Source organism: Trachemys scripta, chromosome 5 (genome assembly GCF_013100865.1).
Source record: "Trachemys scripta elegans isolate TJP31775 chromosome 5, CAS_Tse_1.0, whole genome shotgun sequence".
NCBI lineage: Eukaryota > Metazoa > Chordata > Testudines > Emydidae > Trachemys > Trachemys scripta.
In genome coordinates, this window is record NC_048302.1 from 137,084,980 (window position 1) to 137,105,981 (window position 21,002).

At 39.6% G+C, this 21,002-nt stretch overlaps 1 protein-coding gene across 5 annotated transcripts in view; it reads right to left on the reverse strand.

Annotated features, from left to right (window-relative positions):
* Positions 1–21,002, reverse strand: part of ZNF638 (zinc finger protein 638) — a 95,147-nt gene that overhangs the window by 47,260 nt on the left and 26,885 nt on the right. For 4 of the 5 annotated variants that reach the window (XM_034771933.1, XM_034771934.1, XM_034771932.1 and 1 more), the window contains exons 2-4: positions 11,398–12,985; positions 2,075–2,136; positions 1,694–1,732 (exon numbers count right to left, since the gene is read on the reverse strand). In XM_034771933.1, coding sequence (XP_034627824.1) covers positions 1,694–1,732; positions 2,075–2,136; positions 11,398–12,985 — 1,689 coding nt within the window. Of the gene's footprint in view, positions 1–1,693; positions 1,733–2,074; positions 2,137–11,397; positions 12,986–13,776; positions 13,932–21,002 lie in introns of those variants that run through there. The other variant, XM_034771935.1, reaches the window with a different exon arrangement.

The window sequence follows — 21,002 nt, forward strand, 5'->3', positions numbered from 1 at the left end:
CCAATCATAGGGATTCTACAACCTCCTTTGGAAGCCTAATCTAGAGTTTAACTACTCTTACCATTAGAAAGGTTTTCCTAATATCTAACCTAAATCTCACTTGCCACAGATTAAGCTTATTACCACTGTCCTACCTTCAGTGAACATGATAGCAAATGATCAGAGTCCTCTTTATAACAGCTCAACATATTTGAAGACAGTTTTCAGATTCCCCCTCAGCCTTCTTTTCTCAAGACTAAACATGCCCAATTTTTTTAACCTTCCCTCACAGGTGAGGACCTTTTATCATTTGTTGCTCTCCTCTAACCTCTCTGCAATTTATCCACATCTTTCCTAAAGTGTTACCCCAGAACAGGATACAGTGCTCCAGCTGAGGCCTCACCCGTGCCAAGCAGAGCTGGACAATTATCTCCCATGTGTTGCATACAAACACTCCTGCTAATATATCCCAGAACAATATTTACCTTTTTCACAAATGCACCACATTGTTGCCTCATATTCAATTTGTGATCAACTATAACCCCCAGCTCCTTATTTCTATTTTGTATTTGTGCATTTGATTTTTCCATCTTAAGTCAAGTACTTTGCACCTGTCTTTGAGTTTCACCTTGCTGAATTCAGATAAATTCTCCCAAGTGTCAAAGTCATTTTGAATTCTAATCCTGTCCTCCAAAGTGCTTGGAACCTTTCCAGCTTGGTGTTATCCACAAATTTTATAAGCATACTCTCCATTCCACTATCCAAGTCAATAATGAAAATATTGAATAGTACCAGACCCAGGACTGACCTCTGTGGTACCCCACTAGATACATCCTCCTAGCTTGACAGCGAACCATTGATAATTACTCTTTGATTATGGTCTTTCAACCAGATGGGTACCCGTCACATAGTAATTTCATCTAGACCACATTTCCCTAATTTGCTTATAAGAATGTCATGTGGAACTATGCCAAAAGCCTTACTAAAATTAACATATCACATCTATTGTTTCTTCCCTATCCCTTAGACCAGTAACCCTGTCAAAGACAGATATCTAAGATTTCATGATCACTTTCATGCAAATTGCAACAGGCTGACTTCAGGAAACAGAAAATTATCCATCTCTTTCCTGATTTATACACAAGAGAAGCTAAAAATACACACACAATTCTGAATAACAGAATATTCTGATTGTGCTGAAATATAAATAGAATTAAGCGAACAAGAAAAGTAGAGACTGCAGTCTGTTTTCAAATAAAGTTGTTTCAAAATTCACGTATGCATAGATCTTAAAGGTCAGAAGAGACCATTAGATCATCTAGTCTGACTTTCCATATAACACAGGCCATAGGTAATGGTGACATACTATTTACTGAGCCCAGTAATTTGTGCTTGACTAAAGGATATCTGCCAGAAAGGCATCTAATCTTGAGCAAGACAGTACTGCTCTCCATGCTTTTCCAGAGACTGTTCACTCAGCCTTGTACTTTTCTCTGAAAGAGGAACCCCAACAGTTTAGTACTGCTGTTGTGTAGAGAACCTATGATCAAGTATAGGAAACCTTCATTTAACATAATTGTACAATAAAAACATAAGGGCACCATAGCTATTACTTACAAGCAGCAAACTAGGTAAAGGAAAAGTAAATCATTATTGAATTAATTTCTTATTGTTGGAGTAATTGAAAATTGCCTTATTTCTCAAAGGCAGTTACCTCTTCGAAGAATGGACCTCAGGATTCCAATCAGGATACCTGTTTTAAAAATAAAATAGTCAATGCAACAAGTTGAACTTGCAACCTGAACTACTCTGAGATTTCCAACTACGTTCCTAACTTATTTACACTGCAATAGGTTATGCAGCTCAAGTCCTGGGGCAGCAACAACTGTAAGTATATAATGTTAACTTAAACTCTATCATAATCACCCAAAACAAATAAGGATGATCGATACATACAGGGCTAGTTAAAGAAATATGACAGTGATATGCTATACCATATGACTACTGTAAAAAGCAACAGATCCAGACTAACACGGCTACCCCTCTGATACATATGACTACTGTATAAACGTACACACAAACAGAAATCCCTTACTGTTGACGTAACTGACGGCAGCTCTCAATGTGGGCAGGATTATTCTGATGCTGAATCCAATCCTGTTGGAGAAAAAGATATTCACAGAAGTTTGATTAATGTATAAATGCCAAAATTTGTACAAAATTAATATAAAGCAAATTTGTCTATTGTGTCATTGTCATCATTGGCAAAATTTTAGTCATCAAAAAAACTGATGTTTAGTTCAACTCTCTCATCTTAAAATGGCTACATTTTATACTAAATAAAAAACCACTAATATCACATTAAATTTGTTAACGCACACACGTACAAATGAAGTCTTTAGCAGGAGTTACATAGAAACAATTCATTACATTAAACGAATCAGCAATTTATTTGCTTCAAAAGAGTGAGTTGTTTCAGTCATCATTACTTCAACTCCATCCTTAGAGGTTTTTAAGGTCCAGCTTGACAAAGCCCTGGCTGGGATAATTTAGTTGGGGTTGGTCCTGCTTTGAGCAGGGGGTTGGACTAGATGACCTCCTAAGGTCTCTTCCAACCCTAATCTTCTATGATAACTCAAAAAACCCTTTAACAGCCAGTTATGTACAAGACTATTAGCTATCATCTAAAAAAATTTAGAGTTTAATGTGTTACTTACGTTGAGAAAATCTGACAAACTAAGAAACTGTATAATTTCAGCAAACACAGATGTGCAATTTTAAGATGTTAGATATCAAAAGCTAAGTCATTAAGACTTATGCCATTATAAATGCCTCAAACTCAAGAACAGAATTTTAAAATGTTCATCCTTACTTATGCATTAAAATATACGGTAAACAAAGTTTATTTTAAACTTTTATTTTATGTCAGTTAATTCAGGTGGAGATGAAGCATTTTTTACCACGTATAAACACTGAAATATTTTTTATTTATATTTGGGAACATTTGGCTGGAAATTAATAGCTGTGACACTATAGCCTAAAGGACCAATGTAAGGCCTCACACCTGCATGTGCTTAAAGTTAAGACCATACATGAATAGACCAAATGAGACTAATTAAGATGTGCAAGACTGGGGCAAAAGACATTACTGCCTAATCTACACTAGCAAACTGACCTACCTTTTGCTGAAAATTATTGATACCAATGGTCAGTTTGCCAGTACAGACAGGCCCAAACTTGTAAAGTACTGAGTGTTCTCAAATCCCAATGAAAGTTTCCCTAAAGCCAATTTCCATTCCATTTTAATAATGGTTTAAAAACAGATATTATATATTGCAACCAAATATGTAAACTTTTATAAAATAGCAAAATTCTAACGTAAAACCAGTTTTGCAACAGGATGAAAACCAGTTTTAAAATAAATTAAATTGAAGTCCCATGCTACCAAAGCCACAAGTGTTCCTTGTTGCAAGAACACAGTTACTGGTAAAAGTATATTATTTTTCCAAACACATTTCAGAGTTTATACAGTATATTTAAAAAAAAAATCACGTGTGAAATTTTAGAATACTGTCCTGCTGTCTCCTGCCACATACCAGCAGAAGTTATCATGATAGTGCAGAGAAACATTTGTAATGGCTTTTTTCTTTTAAAGCCACAAAAAGGGAAATTCAACTAACCCTGTCCTCAACTAGATCTCTCCATTTAAGTACCACAGCAAGTTCGGTACAAAACAGCACCTCACTGCTCGGCACTACCCACATATCAAAACAAAAGCATGAGTTACAAACTAAAAAAAAACAGAAAATTCAGGTGTTGAAAGTTTATTTTTATTTAAGTCTGTAAAACAAAGTTAACCAAATAAAACTTCCTATAGGTTTTTTTTAAACCAGTCTCAGAGAGGTTGTGAGGATTCATCACTAGTGTTTGTAAAACATTCTGAAGATTCAAAGTGCACAGTATTACTCATACTTTACTATTAAAATGTCCTTAATTAATATATTTTGTCAAAACAAGTGTTAAGAACTTTTATTTTTATTTTTTTAAAAGAGGACTCCTCTTGAGATTGTTTTGCTTCAGGAACAAAAATATTGCAGACTCTGAGACACACCACTGCCATAGCTGACTGCAGAGCTGTATGCATAGCAAAGAACACTTAAAGATTGCAACTTGCAATAAAATACAAATCAATTTTCAGAAAAACTATTTCTCCCAAATATCAGCATCCATTTTTCCTATTCTTAGAATAAACTGTACCTAGGCTTAACACTTGTAGCTAAAAAAACTGAAGATTAAATTGATTAATCTGTGGAAAGAAAGGGAAAACAATTAACCCACCCATCTTCTTTCTGGCCCCAAATTAGAAAAATCACCACTCATTTTTAGGGAGGGGTGTAAAGAGGCCATTTTGTTTCCAAGTCTCTTTTTAGCTAGCAATCCACCTAGCATTAACCAGAATGGCAGACAAAGTGATTCCAGACATTCTCCTCCCTTACAAATATGCTAATCATTTGCTCTGAATCTTAATTTCCCCAATTCCCTCTTGTATTTCATATCATCATCATTTCCAGTGTATTCCTTCCAATTTCCAATCTGATTGCCTAATCCCCAAGACTATCCCTCTCCCACCCTGCTATACAAGGATTTTCTTTCTGAAAAAGGTATGGCCCAAGATCCCTCTATAGCATGGTAAGTGTTCCTCTTTCAGTCAGTCAAGCCTCATCTACATTAGCATCACACCTGTGCTCTTGTGCATGCCAGTTCTGCTACAGAATGTTATGTAGAAGAGCTAGGAATAAAGATGAATAGAATCATATTTTGTCCTGTGAACTAAGTAATGTATGCAGAAGCATACACATAGTTCTCTATTTTCACGTTTCAGATTGAATTTAAAATCCAGAAAGTTTCAACCCAAATAGATTTAAAACAAAGGTTAAAACACCTAAAATAAAATAACTAGAACATTGTTGCCCAATTATAATATCCAATGAACACGTAACAAATTCATTCAACACTGAAATTACAAACCAATCTCATTCTAAAAATAGTGAGGATACGGACACTTTTAAAGCTATAATGTATTTCTACTGTACAATTTACCTAGAACTGTGATGTTAAGTCATGAAGGAAGTTACATTTCCTGGATATATTCACTAAATGAGTTAGAACAATCCTGGTTATTTTATTTGTTGCACAAGAGGAGGCTTTTCCCTTTCTTAAAAAAGCTTGCTTATTTTGAAGGAAAAAAATACCCGCCCCTCCCCAAAAAAAAAACCACTGACAGATAATCAGAAGAATTGCCATTCCATTTTTTTCTCTAACAGAAAAATAGTTTCCACCTGAAACAAAAGGTTGTAAAACAAAAAAAAACAAAAAAATGGAAGTATTGAGTGGACAGACAGGATTCACAATAAAACAAGTCATCGATGATGAAACTCAAATTTTCTGGCTTTAATTTTTGGCTGGCAAAAAAATAATTCAGAACTCCAACTTGACTGCAAGACTTTTACACCGAACAGCATTCAGCACAGCAACCCCGGTCAGAACCACAAAAAGGAACAAAGGCTTGGAGGTGAAAAACAATATGCATGCAATCAACTTATTTGGGCCACTCAGAAATTCAAATCTTTATTGCTTCTCTAACCTCAAGGAGCCTATCAGGTTCATCATGTGCTGTGAAACTGACCAGTCCCATAAGATAAAGCAAGGTTTGGTTGAGTCAATACTTAGACCACACATGGACAGAAAGATACCACCTCAAGTTGTGCTGGTGGCACTCTTCTCTGTTGTCAGAAAACAACCAATACCCAATACCCCAGCATGGTAACTTTGTGATGCTGCTGGTGCCATCTTCATAGAACCAAGGCATTGATCACTTGTAATTATGAGAGAACCGATGGCCAGTTTTTGTAGCAACAGTAATTTTAACCCCAGTGGTCCTTGCCAAACTCCACTATGTGTAATTACATTATTCCTCAAATTCCTTCTACAATTTGAAATGGCTATGCTATTCTTCACTTTCTGTTCTAAACTATGGTAAGGTTGTTATGCACTATTAAACTGCTGCATTCCACTCCAGAAATGGCTGCATTTCAATGGTGGCAGGAATGACAATACATATCCCTTACAAGGAAGTTGTGAGGTTTAATGTTGGTAAACGCTATGAGGTCTTAAATAACTGTGCCATACAGATGCAAAATACTATAATCTTTCAGTTTTGTAGAGCTATTGCAATAGAAAGGCATTAAAAAACTAATTTCAGATTAAAATGTTGTATTGTATCAAAGAGACAGAATGCTAAACTTCAGAATACTGTGAACATCAGGACCACCTTCAGCTGTGATCAGACCTCACAAGTTAAGCAGGGTATGTAACTGCAGGGACACCCACAGGGAAAAGCCTAGGATGGTTCAGGTAATAGCATTAGCACTTTTCCCCTCAACCATAATTGAACCAGTGCTCCACATAGTGGTGGAAGAGCCAGGCTGAGAGATGGCTTCTTTCAGATGAGACAAACAGAAGGTGTTGGTCTTTGGAAATCCAATGGCACTTTCCCCAATAGCAGTAGTTAACCCTAAAGCCATTGCAGAGAAACAAAAATTTTTTGCATCTGTCTTCATGGCTCAGGATGTGAGGGAGATTCCCAAACCTGAGCCATTCTTTTTAGGTGACAAATCTGAGGAACTGTCTCAGATTGAGGTGTTATTAGAGGTGGTTTGGGAACAAACTGATAAACAGTAATAAGTAACCAGGTGATATTCACCCAACAGTTCTGAAGGAACTCAAATGTGAAATTGCAGAACTACTAAATGTAGCTTGTAACCTATCATTTAAATCAGCTTCTGTACCAAATGACTGGAAGATAGCTCATGTGATGCCAATTTTTAAAAAGGGCTCCAGAGGTTATCCCGGCTGTTGTCAGTAGCTACCGGTGTGGTGCTCTGCTCTTGTTCGATGATAACAGTCGGCTGTGTGCGTGTTCCCTCTGTGTGCTGCCCCAGCTCTGCGCAGATAGGTGACACAGCAAACCCTGAGAGAACCCCCAAAGACCACAGACTCTAGTAAGGTAAGAAGGAACCTGAGCCAGGTTTATTGTCAAATGAAGCACAGTAATAGTTTCCCATAGACTCTACAAGACATACTACGAATTTGTGCCCCCTGGCAATGGACCGGCTCAGTCAGTGGCGCGACTTTCCACTGCCCCCGAGGCCAGACAAAGATACGCACTCCGAGGCCTACTTTTATAGAGTTACAGGACAGATTACTCATCCCTACTGACCCTTGGCTCATTAGGGTGCTGGCTCCTCCTTTGATCATGTTGTTTCAAACAGATCTATCCATCATGTTGTCCTTTTGACCCTGTCTTTAAGATGCACCTGCCTGTTCCTTGTTATCTCTGTAGAGTGTTTTGATGCCATCTTGGCACAAGTTCCTCTTATTAGCACTTATGTGTGGATGCACCTGCTTCTAGCAACCCTCTTCTCGCCAACTTCTGTGAGTGGGGCCTGCCTCTGGCTCACATCCCAGCTTTTGCTTAGCAATGCCTGGAAGTACTTTGGTTCAGGCTTCAGGCCTCAGACTGGGTCTCTGACACAAGAGTTTATGTTTCAGGGCCTCATCTTACTACACCGGCAATTACAGGCCGGTAAGCCTGACTTCAGTACCAGGCAAACTGGTTGAAACTATAGTAAAGACCAAAATTGTCAGACACCTAGATGAACATAATTTGTTGGGGAAGAGTCAACATTGTTTTTGTAAAGGGAAATCACGCCTCACCAATCTACTAGAATTCTTTGAGGGGGTCAACAAGCACGTGAACAAGGGGGATCCAGTAGATATCGTGTACTTAGATTTTCAGAAAGCCTTTGACAAGGTCCCTCACCAAAGGCTCTTAAGCAAAGTAAGCTGTCATGGGAAAAGAGGGAAGGTCCTCTCATGGATTGGTAACTGGTTAAAAGATAGGAAACAAAGGGTAGGAATAAATGGTCAGTTTTCAGAATGGAGAGAGGTAAATTGTGGTGTCCCTCAGGGGTCTGTCCTGGGACAGGTCCTATTCAACATATTCATAAATGATCTGGAAAAAGCGGTAAACAGTGAGGTGGCAAAATTTGCAGAGGATACAAACCAACTCAAGATAGTTAAGTCCCAAGCAGACTGCAAAGAGCTACAAAAAGATCTCACAAAACTGGGTGACTGGGCAACAAAATGGTAGATGAAATTCAATGTTGATCAATGCAAAGTAATGCACACTGGAAAACATAATCCCAACTCTACATCTAAAATGATGGGATCTAAATTAGCTGTTACCCCTCAAGAAAGAGATCTTGGAGTCATTGTGGATCGCTCTCTGAAAACATACACTCAATGTGCAGCAAGCAGTCAAAAAAGCAAACAGAATGTTGGGCATCATCAAGAAAGGGATCCTAGATAAGTCAGAAAATATCATATTGTCTCTATAGAAATCCATGGTACGCCCACATCTTGAATACTGTGTGCAGATGTGGTTACCCCAACTCAAAAAAAATATACTGGAATTGGGAAAGGTTCAGAAAAGGAAACAAAAATGACTGGGGTATGGAACAGCTGCCATATGCGGAGAGATTAATAAGACTGACTTTTCAGCTTGGAAAAGAGAGGACTGGGGGGGCGGGGGGGGGGAATATGACTGAAGTTTATAAAATCATGACTGGTGTGGAGAAAGTAAATAAGGAAGTGTTATTTACTCCTCCTCGTAACACAAGAACTAGGGGTCACCAAGTGAAATTAATAGGCAGCAGGTTTAAAACAAACAAAAGGAAGTATTTTTTTCACACAATGCACAGTCAACCTGTGGAACTCTTTGCCAGAGGATGTTGTGAAGGCCAAGACTATAACAGTGTTCAAAAAAAACTAGATAAATTCATGGAGGACAGGGCCATCAATGGCTATTAGCTAGGATGGGCAGGGATGGTGTCCCTAACCTCTGTTTGCCAGAAGCTGGGAATGGGCAACGGGGGATGGATCACTTGATGATTCCCTGTTCTGTTCATTCCCTCTGGGGCACCTGGCATTGGCCACTGTTGGAAGACAGGATACTGGGCTAGATGGACCTTTGGTCTAACCCAGTATGGCCGTTCCTACATTCTTAGATCCTGGCCAAATTGTGCTTCCTCAACATAATCTGTTACCTCAGCTACATAAGTTATTCTTCAGTTCCTGTCCAAGATCATGCGTAAGGTTACTACTGCTGGTGATATAGTGGTTGCTGCACCAAACTCCAAAAGGTAACTAAGTTTCAGTGGGGAGAAAAAACAGACTCCTATGTATGTTTAAGTTTATAATTCTGTATAATACTGGCAGCTGCTTTACGTAGCATCCTTTGCAAACAATCACCACTAATAATTTGAACTTGAGAGTCAGCTGTCTTCCTAGCAAAATGAAACTAGTCTGCATCCTCTTTGACATATATTTCCCAACTTCAGAAGAAGCTGAGGTGATGGGGGTTTTCCCCACTTTGCCATTTCTCTCATCCTGTTCATAGTTCATCTTTATTTGTTATCACTGCTTGCTTGCCTTTCTTCTTTTAGACTGTCTCAAGCTTTTCCTATTTGCCATTTTATAAAGTCACAGTTTGCACCTTGGAGAGTCTGAATCAATTGCTCTGCAAAGTTGTAGCATACCCAAGCTAACAAAAAGATTAAAAAAATTTACCCTAAAAGCAAAACATCTGAAGATCCAGTTCTACCTTCAGGTACAAAAAAAACTTTCAATCATATACTTGTCTTTTCAGCATAACATTTATCATGAGTTCAAAGAGGACAATAAGATGGATGCATAGAAATCTTTACCTTGAAATCTTTCAATTGTAACTGAAATACAAAAAAACAGATGTTTTACTTGAAAAAACCAACTAGAAAGCTGAAACCAAAAGTAATGTTTGGATTCATGAACTTTTTGGAATACATATGTACAGAGTGTTAACGAACTTTTGTTGAAAGAAAGATCTTCGTTCTTTGCTTTTAAAATCTGATTCCTTCCCACCCTTTGTACCTTTGTTTTTCCAAAAAAGGCTATTCAAGAATATCCTGGTTGTTTTGCAACATTTTCTTCTAAGCCACATTAATGAATTCTTGTGAAAAATTCTCAACTGTCCACACAGCAGCAACACACGTACATTAAATAAGGTTGCAGAATATACAGGTTAAAAGAACTGCATCTCCAGTCAATACTTGCAGTATAAATATTTACTTGAATTTAAAAGGGACAAGTGAGCTAGGTACTGAGTAGTTCACATCCAAGAGAATCAGCTACATAAGTTACTTTAGAAAAGAAAATCACTAATTACGAACCCAAATTTGTTACTACATTCAACATTAAGTAACATTCTATTTTAATCAGAACCCCAATTTCTTTTTTTTAAGTTGTAACAATTTAACAGAATAAAAATCTATACATACTAAAACTAGAAGCACTGAAGCCCATTAAAAAAAGGGTATTTAAAATACAGTTGTACTCCTACAAGTACAGAAGCTTCTCTTGATTGTCCTCAACCACATTTAGTCCTCTTTAAAACAAGGCAGCAGTAGTGCACCAGGAAATTCTGTGGAAGCTTTTCCCAGGTTTTACAAACTTTTGGTAACACAGTTTAGGCATATTTAAATATATGAAAACCATGCTGAATTCTTTTGCAAATAGTTTTAAATAAAAAAAAATTACCCTTTAAAAAAAAAAAAAAAAAAATGATTTCCAACATCCTTTCATTTACTCCCCAAGGTCTTCTCCTCCTAGAATGATCTTCTCCTTTCCCCATACTCCCAAACTCTTTGAAGGTTATTTTAAACACTGAAATGGTCTTTTGGTTTCAGAACTGAGACCCCAGTTAGATAAATGAAAGCAGTTAACACCTCTCAGAGCTACTCTTCAGTCTCTGGTAAGACCATCTTGCACCAATTCACATTCAGAGTGATATCTCTGCAACCACTCAGACTGCTTTTTTTTTTTTTTTAAATGATTGGGGGGCGGGGGGAGAGACAACATGGAAATCTATCCTAAAACTGTGCTATTGTATGGAAATTGCTGTGTGTTTTTCTAGTGGCCTAGTTATGAGATGTTAATGAAGAGAATGGTTATTTCTCTGCCAAATATAATATTTAAAAAGCCAGTGCAAAAAGACCTAAGAGCCTTAATATTGATGTAAAGAACATTTGTGTGCCTATACAGTCGTAAGAGCAACAGGCTAGCCAGTGAAGTTATAGAGGTGTCTGCCAGTATTAATATTTCTAATCTTTTAAAACCCACAGATCAGGAATCATACTGGAGCACAATACGCACAAGCTTCCACAAGTTATCTAATGCATAGTAAAAACTAATGAATAAGATAACATGTAACCATATGTTGGATACAACAAGTTTATACAGTAATCTTTGAAAAACACTCACCTTCATATGAGTGCATTCCATGTTACACAGAGAACACATATGTGGAAATATCCTTGGAGATGTAGCATAGTAGTCATTCATCATAGATGGAGTAGGAAGTCTCTTTACCTTCTGGGCAGCAGCCTGTGAAAACACTGGAAGCCAAGAGGCTTTCACAATTCCAAAAGGAGACTTAATAGGAGCTTCAACTTGTGTCTGGAAGTTCTTCTGACCTGAGCCAATCTGTGCATTAGATTGATTAGTCCCAGATTCATGCTGAATCCTTTCATGATGTCTTACAGCTGCAAGAAGTTCAGCTGAAAAGGGTGGATGGCTGATAGGTGGCATCACAGGTTGGGCCATAGGTGGCTGGGTCAAAGACTGCTGGACAATAGGCGTCATCACAGATTGGGGCATAGGCGGCATAACAGGCGGCATCATAGGCGGCATCCCAGGCTGGCTCATAGGTGGCATCATAGGCGGCATCCCAGGCTGGCTCATAGGTTTCACCATTGGGAGTCCTGTAGGTGTCATACATAGCCCTGGCACCTTGCCTGCAGCATCAACTGGAAAAAATGACTGAGTATTGGATGAATCACTATGGAAACCCATCTGTTTCATTAATTCCTCAACTCGAAACATCGGGTTACATGTTACATTGGATGGTGGAACTGAAATAGTTTGCTGCGGTTGAAATTCTTTCCTGTTCTCTTCAGCTGGTTCTTCAGGATTGTATACACGCACCTCAAGAGGATCTTCAGTGTATCCATACCTGCTTGTGTGCCCATAATCAATCACTTTGCTCTTAACAGTTGAACCACCCGTTCCACCAACTGTTTCTTTTTCTCTGCTCTGAGAATGTAAATTGGGTAACTGATGACCCATTTTGCGCATTCGTATATCCCTCAAAATTAGCGGCATGTTTTCAGGCGTTAACTGATCATCTGGGTAGCGACTGAGTTCCTCCAGATCTTCATTAGATAATCCAAAACTTGCTAAAATACTTGATGCACTCTCTGTTGTATAACGGCTCTGGACATTTGTATTCTGCTCTGTGATCCGGGTTGACACGGGGTGCTTTCGGCTTGTGTTTCCAGTTGGACATGGATTGTTATCCCAACGTGAAGTACGAACCTTTTCCTTTTGCTCTTCCTGTAAGTTTGCCATCTCCTTTGCTTGCCTTGGATCGGTTCTGTGTTGAGTTACCTGAACATTAGTTCTTCGTGATCCTGTCCGCTGTAAATTTTCATGTCCTCCAAATCTTTGTGAAATTCCTTGAGGTGTTCCAGGTGCAGGCTTTCTTTGAAGACCTGGTATGCCACCTCCCCTAAAAGCTCCTGGAGGTTTTGAGCCAGATGGGTTAGGTGCTCTTGGCCTCTGATGCAAGTTTCCTCTGGGATTAAACATGGCGATTTTCAGGAATGCCTGATTTAACAAAGTATAAGGTGGTGTAGAATTGTTTGAAGCAGCTGATGTCAACTGCTGAAGAGCCAACTGCGTCTTAATTTGAGCAAGCTGTAAAGGAGGAGGGCCCAACAGAAGTGGATTTACAATGCCAAGGTTCAGGGAATTCACAAATGGTGCGAAACTTTCCAAGAACAACACAAAGCTGAAAGTTAAAACACAAATATTGTATTATTTTCTTTTCAACTACTTCATGCAGTGGATTCCACAATGCAAGCAAAACATTTTTTAAAAGTCATGAAGCAGTATTTTAATGTCATAGTTTAAAAAAAAAAAATATATATATATACACACACACACACACATATATACACATATATACACATACACACAGTAGAAGGTAGAGTTTTGTGAACAACAAAGTCAAATCTCTTGCTGTAAGAATTCTCATCTATTCCACCGGGCAATTTGTAGTTAAGTGTATTTTGCCAAACACCCACGATTATTATGTTTTAGATGAGACAGAAAGACATCCAGCTGTTGTCTTCTCCTCAGCAGCATCTTCTGAACAATGAGTTTTAGATCTTCAAAGAAACCTCTTCAAAGCCACTGTAAATTACTTCACAAAATAGTATGAGCAAATTTTAAAATCCTTTACAAAACACAGGAAAATGTATGTTACATCCAAATATATTCTGTTAAGAAAATAATTACAAAACTACTGGAAAGAAACATAATTGTAAATGAGAACCTTATTTATGGAGGGTACATTTTTTTTTAAAACAATGTGATCAATTCACCCATGAAGTTATAATGCTCTTATCTGGGACTAGTTTCACAGGTTTTCAATGTGAATACCAGTGTAACTATTCCCATGATTAAGGTACTATACCAAAACCCCATTTAAGGGATGTGACAAGTGAATATTTGTATTCTGTGTTCAGAAATTTTCAATTTTTCACATATTACAAGTAAGAAGCTGTACTGATTGTGTACCTGTACAAATAAAGACCATCTCACTCATCTCAAAGGTGAAGCTACTTAAGGCAAGAGCAAAAAATTAGCACGACAATGAACTCTTCTTTCTGAACAGTAAGCTTTTTCAATTCCAGATGAAGGCACAGACAAGTGACTCTTTCAAGATGACAGAGGCACCTACGAATAAGGATAGAGTACAGTCAAAAGTTGCCCAAGCTAACCAAAAAATGAACAACTGCAACTTGGCTCACATTCTTGGGAATAAGGAGTTACAAAATTTGGGAGGTCTTTTGAAGCTTGGAGCCTGAATTGCACAGTTCTGTCTGTACTTACAAGTACATCAACTACTATATTGTAAAGAAGCTAGATCAGACTACAACTTCCTGAAACTAGTTGTTCTGTTAGTTTCATTTTTTCTACAATACTTTGGGCTTCAGCATGAGGTTTTATAGACGAAATCTCATTGACAATCTAAAACACAGCCTGTAACTTCCTTTCCAGTCATTCTCAACTTTCCAAACCGAACTTCTTTAACAGAGTTGAAGTACTTGTCTCACCACAGCTAAATCCATAGCTGTTTTTAAGTTTAAAAGCATCCTATTTGAGTTGAGCAAAACAAAAACATTTCTCTAAAAGGGAAGTGCCTCTCCTTCATGCTTGCAATTTAAAAATGGCTCTGCTGATTTACTTCCCTGGGAAATTTCAGCTCAAAATGCAAATATTTGACAAAGCTATGAATGGAAATATCAGAGACGTAAAGAATAGAGTGGTGCTTTCCAGGTTTTTTTTCCAAGTGCTTTCAGTAGTTTTGATGTCAGCCAGGCAAAGGAAACGCAGAGCTCATCTTTAGGATATAAAAGAACGAACTAGCGAACACGAGCGGCTAAGAGGACAGTTTTGTGAGGGAGTTCTCCAGGTGAAGGAGGAGGGATTAGGTTACCCTTGGGGTAAGTTTGTTGTCTGTAGTGTCTGTGTTTGTCGTGTACATGCTGCCTGAAATATACCCTGTGGTCTGTTTGGGGGATCGTGTTTGTGCTGAGCCTAGCAACCTGCTAGGCAAGGCTGAGAACTTCTTGGCTAGGCTTTGATCTCTAAGCCCTTTAGCACCCATCAACCCTTAACCAGGGGGCGGGGCTACTCAGGAAGACCAGGGCTTTAAAAAGCCACCTCCTAAGGGGCCAGAAGAGCTAGGGAACAGGAGCGGGTAATTTTGCGAGGGAGTTCTCCAGAAGGAGTGTGAGGGGGGCTAGATACACTTAACATTCCTTAAACTTTAAACTTAAAGCCAAAAACACCCCCAGATTAAAACAAAAGAACAACAAAGGAACCAGCTTCAGGAGTAAAAAGAGAATGTAGGCAGAAGTCAAGCAACAGAGTGGGGGCTATCCAGTTTATTGCACCCAATGCAGCATGTCTGATTAGCTGTATGTGTGCATTTGATGCAAGGAGCTCCTGGTCCTCAGAGACCGTGTACAGGCTTTGGAGACCAGAGTGGCTGAACTGGAGGAGCTATGCAAGATAGAGAGGTACATAGATGAGACTTTCTGGGACACAGAAGAACGGTCCCACCCCCAGTCTGACAGCCCCTCTGTGCTGTTGAGGGGGATGAAAGTCTCAGGGAAGGAGAACATTGAACTGGAGCAAAGGGAAATAATCCCATAGTTAGGACCCTCCTTCCAGATGTTGTCGTGGTATAGAATCATAGAACTGGAAGGGACCTTGAGAGGTCATCTTCTCCAGTCCCCTGCACTCAGGGCAGGACTAAGTATTATCTAGACCATCCCTGACAGGTGTTTGTCCAACCTGCTCTTAAACATCTTCAATGAGAGAGATTCCACAACCTCTCTGGGCAATTTATTCCAGTGCTTAACCACCCTGACAGTTAGGAAGTTTTTCCTAACATCCAACCTAAACCTCCCTTGCTGCAATTTAAGCCCATTGCTTCTTGTCCTATCCTCAGAAATTAAGAACTTTTCTCCCTCCTCCTTGCAACAACCTTTTATGTACTCGAAAACTGTTATGTCCCCTCTCAGTATTCTCTTTTCCAGACTAAACCCAATTTTTTCAATCTTCCCTCAGAGGTCATGTTTTCTAGACCTTTCATCATTTTTGTTGCTCTTCTCTGGATTTTCTCCAATTTCTCCACATTTCCTGAAATGTGGCACCCAGAATGGGATACAATACTCCAGGTGAGGCCTAATCAGCGCGGAGTAGAGCAGAAGAATTACTTCTTGTGTCTTGCTTACAACACTCCTGCTAATATATCCCAGAATGATGTTTGCTTTTTTTGCAACAGTGTTACACCGCGGACTCATCTTTAGCTTGTGATCCACTATGACCCCCCAGATCCCTTTTCGCAGTACTCCTTCCTAGGCAGTCATTGCCCATTTTGTATGTATGCAACTGATTGTTCCTTCTTAAGTGGAGTACTTTGCATTTGTCCTTATTGAATTTCATCCTATTTACTTCAGACCATTGCTCCAGTTTCTCTTGCTGAGGATACCTCTCCGGGGGAAGGAACTCCAATTATTGGGAAGAGACAGGTAATAGTTATGGGGGATTCGATCATTAGAAACATAGATAGTCGGGTTTGCGATAACCGGGAGAACCATATGGTTACTTGCCTGCCTGGTACAAAGGTTGCAGATCTCGTGAGATATCTAGATAGACTTATGTGTAGTGCTGGGGAGGAGCTAGTGGTCGTGGTACACGTAGGTACCAGTGACAAAAGGAAGGATAGGTGAGAGTTCCTGGAGGCCAAATGCAGGCTGATAGGTAAGAGACTGAAGTCCAGGACCTCCATGGTAGCATTCTCTGAAATGCTTCCAGTTCCACGAGCAGGGTCAGTTAGACCGGCAGAACTGCAGGGTCTCAATGCATGGGTGAGACGATGGTGTAGGGAGGAGGGGTTTAGATTTATAAGGAACTGGGGCAACTTTTGGGAAAGAGGGAGCCTATACTGGAAGGATGGGCTCCACCTAAACCAAAATGGAACCAGATTGCTGGCACTTAAAATCAAAAAGGTTGTAGAGCAGTTTTTAAACTAAGGGTGGGGGAAAGCCGACAGATGCAGAGGAGCATGTGGTTTGGACAGAGACATCCCTTAGAGAATCTCCATTAATAGATCCTCCCCTATGCCCTAGTAAGGAGGAGAGGGTGGAAGATGATAAAATAAGGGTAGGATCTGAGGAGAAACAGTCAAATGAAAAAGAGGCCCATTTAATTACATCATGTAATGGGAGACAGCTAAAAAGTGACAAGTTTTTAAAGTGCTTATATACAAATGCTAGAAGTCTAAATAAGATGGGTGAAATAGAGTGCCTCGTATTAAATGAGAATATTGATATAATAGGCATCACAGAAACTTGGTGGACTGAGGATAATCAGTGACACACAGTAATACCAGGATACAAAATATATCGCAAAGACAGAACAGGTCATGCTAGTGTGGGAGTGGCGCTTTACGTGAAAGAAAGCATAGAATCAAATGAAGAAAAAATCTTAAATGAACCAACTGTACCATAGAATCTCTATGGATAGTAATTCCATGCTCTAATTACCTACCATCTAACCAGGATGGTGATAGTGACTGTGAAATGCTCAGGGAGATTAGAGAGGCCATACAAATAAAAAAAAAAAATAATAATAATGGGGGATTTCAACTAACTGGGTACATGTCACCTTAGGACGGGATGCAGAAATAAAGTTTCTTGACACCTTAAATGATTGCTTCTTGGAGCAGCTAGTCTTGGAATCCACAAAAGGAGAGGCAATTCTTGATTTAGTCCTAAGTGATTATAGCTGGATCGCTTGGTAATAGTGACCATAATTAAATTTAACATCCCTGTGGCGGGGAAAACACTACAGCAGCCCAACACTGTAGCATTTAATTTCAGAAAGGGGGACTACACGAAAAAGAGGAAGTTAGTGAAACAGAAATTAAAAAGGTACAGTGCCAAAAGTGAAATCCTTGTAAGCTGAATGGAAACTTCTTAAAGACACCATAATAGAGGCTCAACTTAAATGTATACCAGGGTGGATAAAAATCAATGATTAAAAAATAAATAAATAAGGATTTTTTTGATAAAATGCTTTTTTGAGGAAAAAACCTATCTAAAGATAGTTTTAATTAAGATACATTATAGCTCAAAGATATCTCATCATGGAATAGGGATTATAAATTCTAATTCTATAGTATGAGACAATATATTCATGTAATGTTTAAGTAAAGTTTTGTAAACGAGTTCCAGTAGTTCATGGATTAGGGACCCAATTTTATGGGGTTTCAGGGGCTTCTGTACAGATTATTTAGGTTAATCTTTCTATCTACCCAGTGGGACTCAGTGCTCAGTCTAGAACAGGGGTGGGCAAACTTTTTGGCCCTAGGGCCACATCGGGTACAGAAATTGCATGGAGGGCCAGGTAGGGAAGGCTGGGGGAGGCCATGCCTCCTCAAACAGCAAGGCATGGCCTGGGCCCCACTCCCATCCAACCCCCTGGAACTCCCACCCCCACCCAACCCTCCCTGCTCTCCACCCCTGACTGCCCCCCACAGGATGCCCATCCCCTATCCAATCTCCCTGCCCCATGTCACCTGTGGGGTTGGGGAAGAGGGGGGCTCAGTCCTTTCCCTGTATGTTTCCCCTGCTCGTTTGGCTGCTCTCCCTAGCAGTCAAGCAGGGCTCAGTCCCTGTCTCGGCTTGGCTACTGGGGACAGGGGCCAAGCATGCTGGAGGTAGAGGGGGCCCCTGGCTTGCTCTGCCCCTGTCTCTGGCAGCAGGGCCCAGGCCCCTTGACTGCCCCCCCTGCAACTCCTAATGCTCCTCACCCCCAAACTCCCCCTGCTCCCTGCCCACACCACCATGGAGCAGCAGGTCTGGCAGTGCTATAGCCACGCTGCCCAGCCACAGCTGCAACCACGCTGCCCAGGTGCTGGGGGAACTGTGACTGCAAGGGGGCCAGGGGCTAGCCTCCGCCCCGCTCATCGCACTGCCTGGGCTGGCTCCTCTGCAAGCCTCTCCTGACCCCGCTCCCTGGCAGGAACTCGGGGGCCAGAGGGAAGGGGCCTGCAGGCCGTAGTTTGCCCCACTCTGGTCTAGAAGATACCATCAGAGATGCTTAGTTTTGCAGTTCTCAAACTGTGGATTTGTTTCTCCAGAGATAACTTACTTGTTAACAGCAAAAATACTTTAAATAAATAAATATAGAGAGGTGAGAAATAACAGACCTCAACTCTATTGTCCCTCTGCAAATTTGTGTACACAGAGTCAATCCCTTATCTCTCTCTCAAATTGCAGTTTTAAGAAGTTCAATGAATAGAAGATTGTTGGGGGCGGAATACATCTGGACAAGGAGAAGAAGTCTGGAGATAAATGTGAGAAGGGAGGGACAGGCAGTAGAAACAAAAGGGAAACTGTTTGAGCAACATATTCCAGAAGTCTTGAGCTCTTTCTGAGTGTAGCCTTCATTGATTTGAGATCTATCATACCATTCTCTCACTAGAATGGAAAACCTATATGGCAGCAGGCCGTAAAAGAGACCCTGCCTGGGACTATTTTAATTAAGTTCCTCTACCTGTGGGTAAGACAGGCACGCATGCAAAATGCAAACAGTGCAACAAAGAAATACCAGGCCAGGTTGCTTCAATGAAACAACATCATGAGGAGTGTTCCTTCTCAGGTGGAAGCTGCGTTGAAGATGATGAAAGGAACATGTCTGAACATGCAGGAACTTCAGGTTGGTAAACTTTTTTATTTCATACTTCTTTCTTAAGGACTGCTTGTCTTCCTTCTTGACTATTCTTGAGTTCCCACGTTTGAGCAAAAATTATAGTTGTTACTCTATGGTACTATCATTTTAGATGCAGTTGTGATAAAAAATAAATAGCTGAAATAGGCAGATCTTCCTTTTACAATTTCACCTTTTAAGTAGCACTGTCAGTGAATGCAATGACTAATACTAAATGAGCAATATGGTAATAATTAAATAACTGCATTGATTTATTTTTTTTAGGAGAATCCATCCTCAACATACAGGATTCTGAAGACTATCCACCTTCAAGATCACCATCATTTTCTACAATTTCAGAGTCATCTGCCAATGATAGTGTTTCAGTCACATCATGTATGTCACATAGCTACAGTATATCACCTGTAGCAAAAAGGAAAAAAAACCTCCATCATCCAGAAATAACCATAGATACATTTGTGATAAGATCCAGCAGATTACAAAAAGAGGTAATTGCCCTGTTTGTTTATGCAACAAATTCTCCTTTCCATCTGATTGAGAACACACACTTCATTAACATGGTTCAGTCATTAAGACCAGGATACAGTCCACCCAACAGAGCAGATGTCGCAGGCAAATTGCCGGATAAAGTCTATGAAAGAGAACTGAGCAGTGTGCAAAAAGTTTAGAGGGTGAAATTGTTAACCTGAGTCTTGATGGGTGGAGCAGCGTCCACAATGACCCTGTTGTATGTGCCTGGGTCACAACAGAAGAAGGTACTGTCTTCCTTACAGAAACAATTGATACATCAGGAAATGCGCACACAGAATACTTATAAGTAGCAGTAAAAGCTACAACAAACTCTGAAAAAAAATTCAAATGTCTAGTAGGTAGCTTGGTCACAGGCAATGCTGCAAATGTATCCAAGATGAGAAGAAATTTAGACGAGTCCCAAGCTAACAACATAGGGTTGCAGTGCTCATCTGATGCACCTCCTAGCCAAAGACTTTAAGGTTCTAGAAATAAAGGCTAATGTTGTTGAAATTGCAAAATACTTCCTTAACAGATATAGTGTATGCCTTTGACTAGTGATTTAAATCAATTTGATTTAAATCAAATCCACCCTGCTAATTATTAGTGATTACATCACAGGAGGCCCTCATTTTTCCTGTATTCCAGGGAAGGAATAGTGACAAAATTAACCTAATTCATTCCCAGTTTGAAAGGAAACAAAACACAATGACAAGACGTGTATTTCAGAAAGCTTGAATTCAGTGATTGCACCCAAGTAGCATATACATTGCTCAAAGTTAAATCTAGTCAAATATTGACATAAGCAATATATCTGATTATTAAACTGAATATATAAACTCAGCACTCCAAACTACCAACTGCCAGCAGATGTGAAGTTAACATTAGATACTTATGAGACATGAGATGCTGAAAGTGACATTTAACAAAACGTATCCATCCCCAGATGAGAACGCATTTTAAGAAAGCACAACTAAAATTTCTGA